The 12,210-nt window shown below is 36.2% G+C and overlaps 1 protein-coding gene across 7 annotated transcripts in view; it reads left to right on the forward strand.

Moving 5' to 3' along the window:
• The window catches only part of PAM (peptidylglycine alpha-amidating monooxygenase), a 78,594-nt gene that overhangs the window by 50,406 nt on the left and 15,978 nt on the right, over positions 1 to 12,210 (forward strand). For 4 of the 7 annotated variants that reach the window (XM_074166311.1, XM_074166312.1, XM_074166313.1 and 1 more), the window contains exons 14-15: positions 4,219 to 4,524; positions 8,977 to 9,106. In XM_074166311.1, coding sequence (XP_074022412.1) covers positions 4,219 to 4,524; positions 8,977 to 9,106 — 436 coding nt within the window. The remainder of the gene's footprint in view (positions 1 to 4,218; positions 4,525 to 8,976; positions 9,107 to 12,210) is intronic. The other 3 variants (XM_074166316.1, XM_074166317.1, XM_074166318.1) reach the window with 1 other exon arrangement.

Raw genomic sequence — 12,210 nt, forward strand, 5'->3', positions numbered from 1 at the left:
TGCATGTAGGTATCCTCTCTGAAACTAAACTAATCAGTTAGCTTCCCTGAGACTGCAGTGCTAGGCTTCATTTAATTCAGCAAGAGCAAGTCATTCATTCACCTGTGTCTTCTTCTAATCATACTCAGGCATTCTAAAGGCCAGGCTGTCTCATCTCAAACAGGACCAAACAAATAACTTGGTGCATCTTGCTGGTGTTCCTTTCCCGCTGAGTATCTTCAGGCAAGCAACATCCTTCAGCTGTTCCAGCTGCTACAAGACAGCTGTAAAGCAGCAACACAAGATTGTGCTTTGATGTTTGCTGGATATTGCTTTGGAGAGAGCAACTGTTAATCAGAAACAACATGAGTCAGCTCTTTGCTAGCTATATGTAGTGAATTCTAAACTACTTCTTAAAAATATGCGACTTAAAAAGTTATTGGAGTCTGCCTGGGGATCACAAACAAAGCTGAAAAAAGTTGGTCCCAAATAATACGGCACCTCCATTCAATGTGTGGATTTTAGGGAACAGTTACATACATTGAATAATCAGGAGACTTCAATTCTTCCCTTTCACATCTGCACACATCTTTTCTGCTTTGTAAGTACTCTGAGTTGTGTTGAGATGCCAAGAAATTGACAAAGACTTCTACCTACTTGTAGATATGGAGATGCTGGGCAGATATGTAGGCTTTATGGATGTCTTTACGGTTTTTGAACTTAAGGTGTAGAGATTTCGTACTCGCTGTCTCAAACACATTTACTTAAGATAAAGATCGCAGTTTCAGAGCAGCTACACTTCAGACCACTTTTACTCTCTGAGGCACACCCTTTTTTATATGTTCAGACAGTTCCTAAATATTCTGTTGTGGTTAAAACAACCCTGCTTAATGAAAGCACTAATACGACAAGCTCAACTTGGAAAACAGATCATCTATAGCCACTGATAGTGATGTAGTCAAACCACCTTACTCTGTACTCCACTGTTTGAAAGTTCCTCATATATCTTACAATCATAGTCTCAGTACTAAGATGATTCAGAGAATGAATGGTTAAAGGTCACTAGTGTAGATTTAGTACAGCTTAGCAAAGAACAGAGCTCGGAGCCCAGGAGGCCAGCATTCCAACTGGCCTTGTGTATAAGATAGCAGGAACAGCCTGCACGCTAAGGAGGAATCCAGTTGTCTGGGTAAAGTGTCCATCTGGTCGGGACCAGCTTCACGGTTTGGGGTCCAGCCAGCCCAGCATTCTAAGCCAGAGGTAAAAGTACACGGCAAAGAAGACTATGAGCCTTCCTCCAGAAGACCCCGGCCCACGACCAGTGGGTGACAGTACGCATGCGGCAAGGGGAGGAGACTTATGATAATGAGTTCCTAGAAATAATTAGAATAGTAACGCCTTTTCTTAGAGTTAATTATAATAACCCAGCCCACATTAATGAATATGTATGCTTTTTATCATAAATAGATGCTTGTTTTACGAGCCAGTGTGCAAGTTAGGAGGAGAAATCCCTCTTGCACCCAGCGCCGCAATAAACATACCTGCTTTATAACTCTATTCGAGTTGTAGGGTTTGTTTCCGCGCGTCAAAGAGAAAACTCCTACTTGGAGTTGAGTCCCTGATTGAGAGCTCCCATAAAGAGCATTGGAATTTTCTATGAGTGCACCTTCTCCTAAAAATTGTTCCCTGTGTTTTTGTTGCTCTTAAGATGGATTCCTCTGATCTTTTTTCTTCTTGTCCTCCACTGAGTCCTCTCTCCTTTCTTTTGTAGTAAGAGAAGCTAATTTCAGATAGGTAAACTGAAGCACTTTTTGTTTGTTTGCTTTTTTAAATCAACAAGCAATATCTGTTTTAGAGGGTAAGTAAATTATTCTGTGGCAACCATTTCACAACAGAAGTAGAATGCAATGCCTTTGGCTGAAGCAGAAAGCTGCCAAATTTCGTTGTTCAAATGGAACGAGCATATGAGTTGTGAGTTAGGGATCTGAAACCTGTATACAAACCGTAGCATGTTGTTCTTTTTGTGACCAAGAATTACAAGTAAATCGATCAGACTGTTGATACAGAACTAGGAAAGAGGGAACTGGGCAAAGATCACTAAAATTGCTTTGAAAAGGTCTGCTGTTTAAAATGGCAACAGGCTTGCTGGTTTATTGAGACTTTTCACAGTTACATTAGGCAGAACACTGCTTTTACCATTCAGACCTCTCTGTCGGAAATTATTGCATATAGAGAAGTCAGTGGCCTTTGCTCATCTGTGGGTCTCCAGCCATGGATAAAATCAGTTGCCCCGAGAGAGGGGTCTGTGCCATGGAAAGCGTCGCCGTTCTAGCTGTGTTTGGTGAGCTCTGGCCTGCGAAAATCTGGGGGAGAGGCATCTGTCATTAATCTCAATGGCCAGTCTTGTCCAAACCACGACACATTTGTACATATGAACTTTATTTCACTTTTAAAATGGCACAAAAATATAATTAAGGCCAGTAGAGAGTATTTTAATATCGAATGTTTCCTGAGTAAAGGAAACTCCACACTTTTCTACATCAACACCGATATGATGCCTTAAATAGAGATTACTTGACGCGATTAATGTAATTATAAAGCTTCCTCAGAATAAATATGATTTGTATCCAAAACTTCTATTATATCATACTTTTTGAATATTTGGATTTGTTCTGAATCAGTAGTTTGATTGGGATTGTGAAGGATTCTATCTTCACAATTGTATTTGAAGCAAATAATTCATATTTGTTACATAGCTTAACAATATTCTCTCTTATCTAATTTGCTTTGTTCATTTCATTGAAATTGGCCCTGTTACTTCAGTAATTATTTTCTGGCAGAAGATTTCATCTGGGTTATTTCATCTCTAAGGGCAAGGAATGAAATCCTGCTCAAAATCATTGAACAGGACTGTTTATAAACATGACAGATCCTCTTAGTGTCATTTTCAAAAGACTTAATTTCCTCTGTCCCAGGCTGCTAGTGATGGGTTCTGGTTCTGGATGGAGATTTTCTGGTGAAAGCTTCATTAGTTATAGTTTTGCTTTTGTAAAAAATGTCTTATGTAGCCTGTCATAAAATAATACAAATTCTTAATTACAAGTGATTTGTACTCAAGATGAAATAGAAGTATACCTACTTGCATCAAATCTTAAAGCATATTGGATGTCTCTTTCCATTGAAATGGTGATGTTGTATTTAACAGAACTGATAATCATTTCGGGCAGCCAAGATATTTGATTAATAAATTCTAACAAGTTGGGTACCCGCTGGTTAAAGAAACCCAGGACAGGGATATATACTTGTCATCATGTCATCACTTTATGTAATCCTGCAAAAATAATTTAACATTGGCTTCCTCAAAACCTGTTGGAGTGGTTTGAATATTTTCTGAAGAGAGTTGTGGTTCTAGAATTTGCATACCTAATTTTGGGGTGTTTGCTTTGAACTATTGTTCTGGAATTTACTGAAATGCTTGCTGGTATCTAGGAAAGCTATAGTCATAACTGCATTTCTAGCAAGCAGCTTGAGAAAATAACTGTTCCCTGCACAGCCACGTGGTATTGTGACTAAGGGGTGCTACTGTTTGAACAAAGAGGAGGGACAGGACCCAGACTGAACTAATCAATGAAAATTTAATGGATCGCTCTATTTTACTAGTATGTCTCCTTCTACAGCTCTATGGAATCTGTTTGCAAATGTGAAAGTTTGTTTTCTTACAGCCTAAGCTTCTTATGCAATGACAGATTTCAGAGAAATATATTTTGACATCTATCATGACTCTCGATTGTCTTTGTAAGTGAACAAACTGATAAAACTATAGAATTTTTACCTATTTGTTTTAGAAAAATAGAAGAAGTCTGCAGTAGTCTGGTAAATCCAGATAATTCCATCATAAATATTCTTTTACTGAAATATGCATGCTTTTTTCTTTTTCTTTTACCTTATTCCCAAGAACATCTGTGCAGAGGTGCTTATTTTTTGATGCCAGAGTGTCAGGTAAAAGTGGACATTTATATGTAAATTAAAGTTGATAAAGATTTGACATTATCTTGTCTTACCAGAGACTTGGCCCATTGAATTCCCAAGGCTGAAACAGTTCCCTCTTAAACTAGTTTTGACAATGACTGTTTGAATAACTTTGTTACGTTATAGTTTGCTGAAGCTTTCTAAAACTACACAAACTGCTATAATTGTTTTTTCCTTCCTTTCCTCTTATCTTTTCTCTTTTCTGTACAGGTGATTTCTATTCACTCCTTTCCAAGCTGCTAGGAGAAAGGGAAGATGTTGTACATGTGCATAAGCATAACCCTACAGAAAAGGCAGACTCAGATCTTGTAGCTGAGATTGCTAATGTAGTCCAAAAGAAGGATCTTGCCAGAGAGATCACAAATCATGATGAGAGGCACAGTACTATGCTTGTCAGAGACAGAATTCACAAATTTCACAGACTAGAGTCTACCTTGAGGCCACCAGAGAACAGACATTTCTCTTTACAACAGCCTAAGCATGGTGAGGGAAGCTGGGAAAAAGAACATACAGGAGGTGGGTTAGGGGTTAATTTTGTACAATGAAATGCAATGTAAAAGCTGTGATCCACATTAGCAAAATCTGAAGGGAATATCAATTGATGTTTGGAAGTATTTTACGTGACAGTTTTCCTAATTATGGAAATGTTCTATTTTAAAGAGATTTCAGTGGGGTTCTCCCCCCTCAATGTGTGAAGAAAGAATGTATACCAATGGCACAATGTTAGTACTTTTTGGAACACAGAATATTTTTTCTATTCTCAAGACTTAATGATTTGATATCAATTATGCTAAAACAAGGTAAACACAGGATATAGTAGTCACGGGAAGTGAAGAATTTTCTTGATGCAAGTAACTACTATAAAATGGTCCCTTGGATAATTGATGCATTTTATGAGTTTTCCGATTGCCTTGGTTTGTCAGATACAGGATTTTATAAAATTTATTGCTGCAATTCTGTCAGACCTTTTTTCTCTCTTTCAGAAAGAGTGGTAGTTAATCCTGAAAAATTCTTGAGAAGTAAAATTTCTGTATATTTATTTCAAATTGGGCTTGGCTCTCCAAATATTTTTGGACAGGCTGTTTTATTATAGTAGGCTTATAATTCATTCCCTTCAGGTTTCTATGACAGCAGAAACCATGGAAGTGTTGTGTTTGTTTTACTTGCATTTTGGTCTCTGTGATATTGATTGTGCTTAGTCTTACTTGCTAATGTGGAAAGCCAGATAATGCAGCATGTGACGAGTATCTCATAAAAGAAACGGGTATGTATGCATGAAAGTCATCTGTATTCGTAAGCCGTAGCAGCACTTGCTTGCTTTTGTGTTGCAACCAGCCAGCTTGATCTTTTTAGGTACTGTTGTACGCAAATATACATCATTCATCGTCCATTTGATTTTTATTTCAGTTCAAAATATTAATGTGTATTGTCTCCGCTTATGTGAGATTCTGTTAATAGTATTGAAATTCAGCAAAATTCTGGGTTTGTGTTTAACTGAAAACCAAAGAGGACTTTCCAGTATTATGTTATGCTAGTCAGTTAAATGAGAGCCTGTCAGGTTATTGGCACAAGGGCAAAAAACAGGTGAAATATTTCCATATGCCTGACATAAGTGTAAATCATTAATAATTCCATAAGCGACACTAGAATTAAATGCTTGGAAGAGTAATGTGTGTAGCGTTCCTGCAAAACCAGTTTGTTCAGTTCAGGCTAATAGCATGTGGTGTGTAGAGAGGAAAAAAGAAATTTCCTTTCTGTTTTAACTGATCCAGAAGAGGGAGTGTCAGTGAATTGAATAAATGGCTTAGTTGGCACACCATATGGCAAGAATTCTAACTACAGGAAGCATTTGCATGGCTACTTTAGTAGCTATATATTCATCTCGGGGGAATTTGCTGGTGGAGGACTAATTAATAAATGGACTTTCATATGATGCATTTTTGATTTACAGCTAAAAGGAAAAGTGAAATGATCTTAATTAGCATTGGGGTTTTTTTAATGTTTGTGATACAGCTAACTACAGGAATTCTGAACTGCAGAAGCTGTCAGCGCCATCTTTTGGCAAAAGAACTTTTATAGCAATAAAATCTTTAGTTTCTGTTTGGGGAAGTATTTATGTATTGGAAGGGCAGAACCTTCCATAACAGAATTTACCTCTTCAAGGGAAGCAGTGGAATATACAGTGTTTTAACTTGTCTTGCTTTAATAAAAATTTGCACCCTTCATAAAATGCTTTTCTATATTAAATTTTAAAAATTCTCAGTATTTCTTAGGACAAGACACTGGTTGCTGTTAAATTCATTTCATTTAACTGTTTAAAAATTACCGGAATTAAAACAGCTTAATACTTTTAGGCTTACAAATATTTCAATTTTAATATGTAATTGGTCTAAAATAGCAAGGGAATGTATTTGCTAAGTGAGGTTGTTATAAATGTTACATTTATAACTTTATATTACTTCTCTTCCTGCACTGTTGTTACCTTGTTACCCCGAGACTGGTCACTAATCAGTCAGGTTATTCAACACCACTGCAACCAATTATACCTCCTAATTAAGGCAAACAGTGTAATTTTCCAATTTCTAAAACTCCTTTATGCAGTGCTTACTAATATTTATCAAGATTTAAATAAATACTCTGATGGCAGAGAGTAAATGCAACATGACTAAAATTTGTGGTGTTAAAAGCTAGCAAGAGCTTCCAGGGATTTCTGGACAGTGAATTGCAATTTTGCCAATAAATAAGGCTTTATTCTTTCACTTGTAAAGAGTTTAGAGGCTGATTTACATGTTCTAAGTCTATGTAATTCTTTATAGTTTTACCGATTAAAGAAATTACTCTAAATTACAAGGTAAAAGATCTGGTGGTACTTAGTTTAGAAATCGCATTTACGACGAAACTGCTGATTCTATATTTTTTTTAAAAAGTAATTGTAAATTATTTTAATGGGAAAAAATAATTTTCTTTGGTTTTGTGTGTAACTGTTCCATGGGCCACTTAGTTTTGTAGGGAATTAATAATCAGTCTTAGATAAATGAAATCTAAATTTAGTAAGTTTTTGTAAAAAGCTAGTTGCCTTAAAATAAACCTGTATCAAAGGACCTTGAGTATGAGGCTTGCAAAGAAAAAGAAAAGATAACAATAATAAACCAATTTTGGAAAAGCATGAGAAAATCTAAAGGTTGTGTAGAGGCTAGAGTTCCTGTGATGAGACTGTATGTCACTGTACATTCATTTTATTGTTTTGATCTATCAGAAATCTTTTAGTCCTTTATGAGTAAGTATAAACATTTTATATTTTATAGTACACGCCTTTTGAGAGACTGAATTTTAGAGAGGCCAAAATTTAGGCCTTCTGTGTTTAGCCTTTTAATTTCTTCAACCTTTCTGAAAAGGCTCAGAGGTCAAGGGACACTGTAACATTAAACATACACAAGTTTTCTGCAAGTTAACTTAGACTGATATGGGATGAGCAAGTGAGGAAGCAGACACTGAGTTTCCATCCTTTTATTCCTTTCAAAATGCTAACGTCCATAAATATACCTGGTACTGCACCTGCTGTGACCAACTGAACTGTACAGAAATAGGAATATGAGTAATTTTTTTCTTAATGGCTTTCCTTTTAGCTTGGAACTCTTGTTCAGGTAAAATTCCTGAGATTGAGTTGAATTTCTTGGTTTAGAAATTTTTGATTACTGTCTTGTATTCACTGCAGTTACTGATTGCCTCAGGTTTGTCTTAGGTTTGTGTTAGACTAAAGAGTTTCTCTATCACCTGCTCTAGCTATGGTATCTATGGATTTGGGTTTGTTGTGGGTTTTTTTTTATCAGAATTAGTGACATTTGTCTTACCATAACATTTTTTTTTTTTTTATTTGGGGGAATATTGTTCAATTTTCTCTTAATACTGGCAGAGCAATCCAGACCAAACTCTTCCAGATAGCATTTAAGCAGGCTGTTTGTGAGAAATTAAACCTTCTAGCCAACACTCCTCAACTTTTTCAGATTTTGGACTGTTCATGCCTTTAATGAGTGTAAGTCTGTTTTTACATAAAAGAGATTGAAGTAAATATTATTTTACATTTTTAATTTTAATGTTTTAAGTTGAAAGTAAATTTGTCTCCCTTAATTGAGGAGTTTTACAATTTAAGATGAACACAAGAGGTATCCGACTTTTTAGTAGTGGTTCACTTGCTAAATCCTGTGCTGTTGATTTAGTGTGAAAATCAGATTTGTGGTGTTCAAAAACGATCCAGTATTTATTCTTAAAAACAGTTGTTATGGTATAAACAATGAGAGAGATTCTGCCCTTCTTCATCTCTTTCATCAGATTTAGTTATCTGTTTCCTATTCGTGTCTATAATACTTGGATTAGGATACAAATGCTGTCCAGAACTAATGCATATGTTGGCTGTAAGAAATGTCGTAGGCAAACTTAAAGGAATTACTGTTTTATTTGCTTCTTGTTGCTGTTTTTCTTCCTTCCCTGTATTTTTTTGCTTAGTTTAAAATCTTTTTCGTAAAAACAGTCATGAATCAACCACTTCTGATATGTAGTTGGTTTAGTGATTTGTTATGTATTTTTAGTAAAACATTGATAGGTTAATATTTAAATTTGCCTGTTGATTTTGGGTAGTGGTTGTATATTTCTCTAATCTTTCAATGTAGAAAGTATTCGGAGTTCCTAAAATTGTGTACCTGTATCCTTATAGGATGGAGAAAAAAATGCAGTCAAAAGCTGGTTTGAAGTTTCAGTCATTGTATAAGTAGAAGGATGCCAGTGCTTGTGCATGCTTTACTATACTTAAACTATGCTTGAAATTAAATTGCAATGCATTAATGGAAATACTGCATGTGAGAAAATGTCCATATAATTCCCAACAGTCTGTACCAAATGTCATTTAATTAATTTTTTTTAATAAATATGCTACAGAATGTCTGTCTTTTGTTTATTTGTTTCTTTGGTCAGATTTCCACATAGAAGAGGCTGTGGAGTGGCCTGGGTTAGACCTCAAACTAGGCCAAGTTTCTGGGTTGGCCCTGGATGCTGAAAATAATCTAGTTATCTTCCACAGAGGTGATCATGTTTGGGATGAAAAGTAAGTAGACGCTCTGCTGAATGACATGTTACAAGGTCACATTGGTGTGTGCTGTTTGTATATCTTCTCCAGAAAAGAAAAGGCAGACTGTTTCTTTTCTGTTTAAAATTCAGTTCTTTAGCTGAAAGTGCCTTTGGGAGACTCGGAATGGAAGTGGTGACTGACAGTTGAAGATGATGGAGTCCCCTTCTGTGGAGATTTTCAAGACCTGCCTGGACGCAATCCTGAGTAACATGCTCTGACATGCTCTGGGCAATCCTGCTTCAGCAGGGGAGTTGGACTAGATGATCTTTATGGTCCCTTCCAACTCTAAAAATTCAGTAAAATTCAGTGAAGTGATGGGGTTACTAGGTCTTTAAACCGAAAGAATATGTCTCCAGAGGAAAAGAACATAGTGCATTAGGTCCTTAAACTGTACGACCATGTTAGTATCATATTCACTGAGATTAATTATCCTTGCTTGTCCATATTTTTTAGCAGAACTAACTAGGGAGGGAGAATGATATTTTAGTATGGTATACTACTATTAGCACCTGGGTTTAGGACACGCAAAGCTAGCCCTGATGTGTCTTCATTTGTTGTGTGTTTATGTCCACTGAACAAAATTGGGTTGTTACAAGGCACTCTCTCAAAACAGCCTTTGTTCTGCTAATTTGATAAAATGTACTACATTTAGCATCACCCACTATAACAGCCGTTTTTCTAGTGTTTGTAAAATAATATACTCAAAGGTATATTATTTTAAGAACAGAACATTCTGCATAAAGTATAGGGTCCTTATTAGTACAGTGTCCTTATGTCTTTGAGCTTTAAAATAGTATGTCTAACTGTTTGGATGTACGCTTCGGAAAAAATCCATGGAATTTTAAACAGAACACTGGGAGGAAATACTATTACCCTGTAACATAATATTATGTAGTACCCTTTTTTAATGTGCTTTTTAAATCTTCTTTCTAAGCGTCTGTTCTCCCTATGTAACTATAAGGCTAAACAGCAGGGTTTTTTTCAACTCCCGGTGAATTCATTTTAAGATAACATAGTTCCTGAAAGTTAGAGGGGGCAGCTTTCTGAACCTTATAATAACAAGTTATTCTTAGAATACTGTTTTATGGAGGTAAGTTCTTTGGGTTTTTAGCTAAACAACATAATGCAGCAGATAAGGCAATCATTTATGTCTCGAGCATTATATTAGTGATCTCTCCAGCTCAAGTGTATATAAATACAGACTATAAAATTTGAAAGGATGACGCATGCTGCAAGTTGTATTACTCAAGCTTCAAGTGAAAGCTGTATTGATTTGGTTTTTTTCATCCTCCTACGCATGAACACAAGTGCTGTTCTTTGTATCATTGGAGAAAGAATTGAAAAAATATTTGAAAATAGGCTGGCAGTTTTATTTATTTCTTACTTCTGAAATGTGCATTTTTGAGTGTCTGGCAACTGAGATATACCCACAACCCAGAGCACAAAACTGGAGTTTGAGACCAAGCAATATTTGGAGAGCCTACAGATTTTAAACAAAACAAAACAAAAAAATTAACATTTCCTAAAATAGCGAGTAAGCACAATGAATCAACCATGTCGAGAGACAGATTGAACTTCAACTTTCCTATTTTTTGGGTGCAAGAAATAAGGGGAGCAGTGGGGTCTGGAGTCTGGAAATCCATGTACCTACCAGCTGTGCTGGGTAACACTGCAGGTTCACTTAGCTCAGCCCTGGCCGTGACAGCAGCCATTGTTTGTATTCCAAGTATTTCTAGCCTGGGATTATCTGACTTCCCAGAAATACACTTTATCTTGTATTTACTGTTAGTTTATATTTAGTATTAGTGGTGTTAATCTGTACATCAGTCCTGTGTGGGAGCTAACCATATTTGCCATCACGTGGGGGTTGAATTTGGAGCAAAGTGAAACCCCCTGACCTTATAAATATCGCCAGAAGCATTCAGTCCCAGATACGTAACCAAGACGTAAGATGAGCTGCTGTCAACTGAAGCTGGTTATGAGCCTTCCATAAAGGTAACTGCACGTGAAATCCTAATTCATTTCAGAGGGGGTTTTGTTCACAAGTTGGTGTGGTTTTTTTGGTCAGTTAATCAGAGCACAGTTAATCAAGACATAGTCTTGGTAGGAACCCCTAAATTACATAGGCTATAGGGTATTGTGACATTAAAGCAGTGTATTTGGAAAACATGCCTATGGTTAAGCAGTTGTTCCATATCTTGTGGCACAGAGAAGAGGTACACAGAAGTGTGCTCAGCCAGTCAGCCATCCCTTTTTATCTTTGGGTATGCCATGGGCATATGAATTAGTCTGGGGACCCTTTCATGGGTTGTGCTGAAATGGATGGAGTATATGTGTTCTCATTTTTCAATAAAAAAGAAATAAAAAATGAGGATTTGAAAGGGGTTTATCGTGACTATTGGGGTAAAAAGTTACCAGACTTTTAAGTTAATGTTTATCATTAGCTGCAAATACACAGTTAATTGAGTATAATATTTCTTACCAAATCAAAAATGTGATGAATCAATCAAACCTGAAAGCCCAGAATTTATTTTCTGTTTCTGTGCTTCAGCAGCATGGTATGGAAACAAATTAAATAAAAATTATCTGTGCCGTTAGGCAATGCACAAATGTTTCCAGTGCGTTATTAATATATGTCATAAAAGCTGGATTCTCATTCAACTAAATATAGCTGGATGAATGGTCTGTGCTGTTTTATAAGGCAACTTCAGTCTGCTTTAGAACGCAAAAGCAGTTATGCAATGACAAGTCCTGTAATATAGTAGCAGCTTTTCAGTGGCTGTAGCATTCCTTCTGTGCATGATTAGAAGGAAAAAAAATCCTTTTAAATAAGTCAGGTTCTTCTACCACATCCTCTCCTCAGTTTTAGAACAGTCCTTGCTATATGCAGCGTGTGCTGTTCAGAATGAAAAAAAAATTAGAACTATTCAGCTGGCTAAGCAATGGAATAACTTGGAAGTTATTTTGCATTTTGTGATGAAAAAATGTATCCTATTCATGCAATTTATAAAAGACATAATAAGGAATATAAACTGCATTCTTGTTACTGCATTCTTAACAAGCTAGGCAGGTTAATTTAG

Source organism: Numenius arquata, chromosome Z (genome assembly GCF_964106895.1).
Source record: "Numenius arquata chromosome Z, bNumArq3.hap1.1, whole genome shotgun sequence".
Classification (NCBI taxonomy): Eukaryota; Metazoa; Chordata; class Aves; order Charadriiformes; family Scolopacidae; genus Numenius; species Numenius arquata.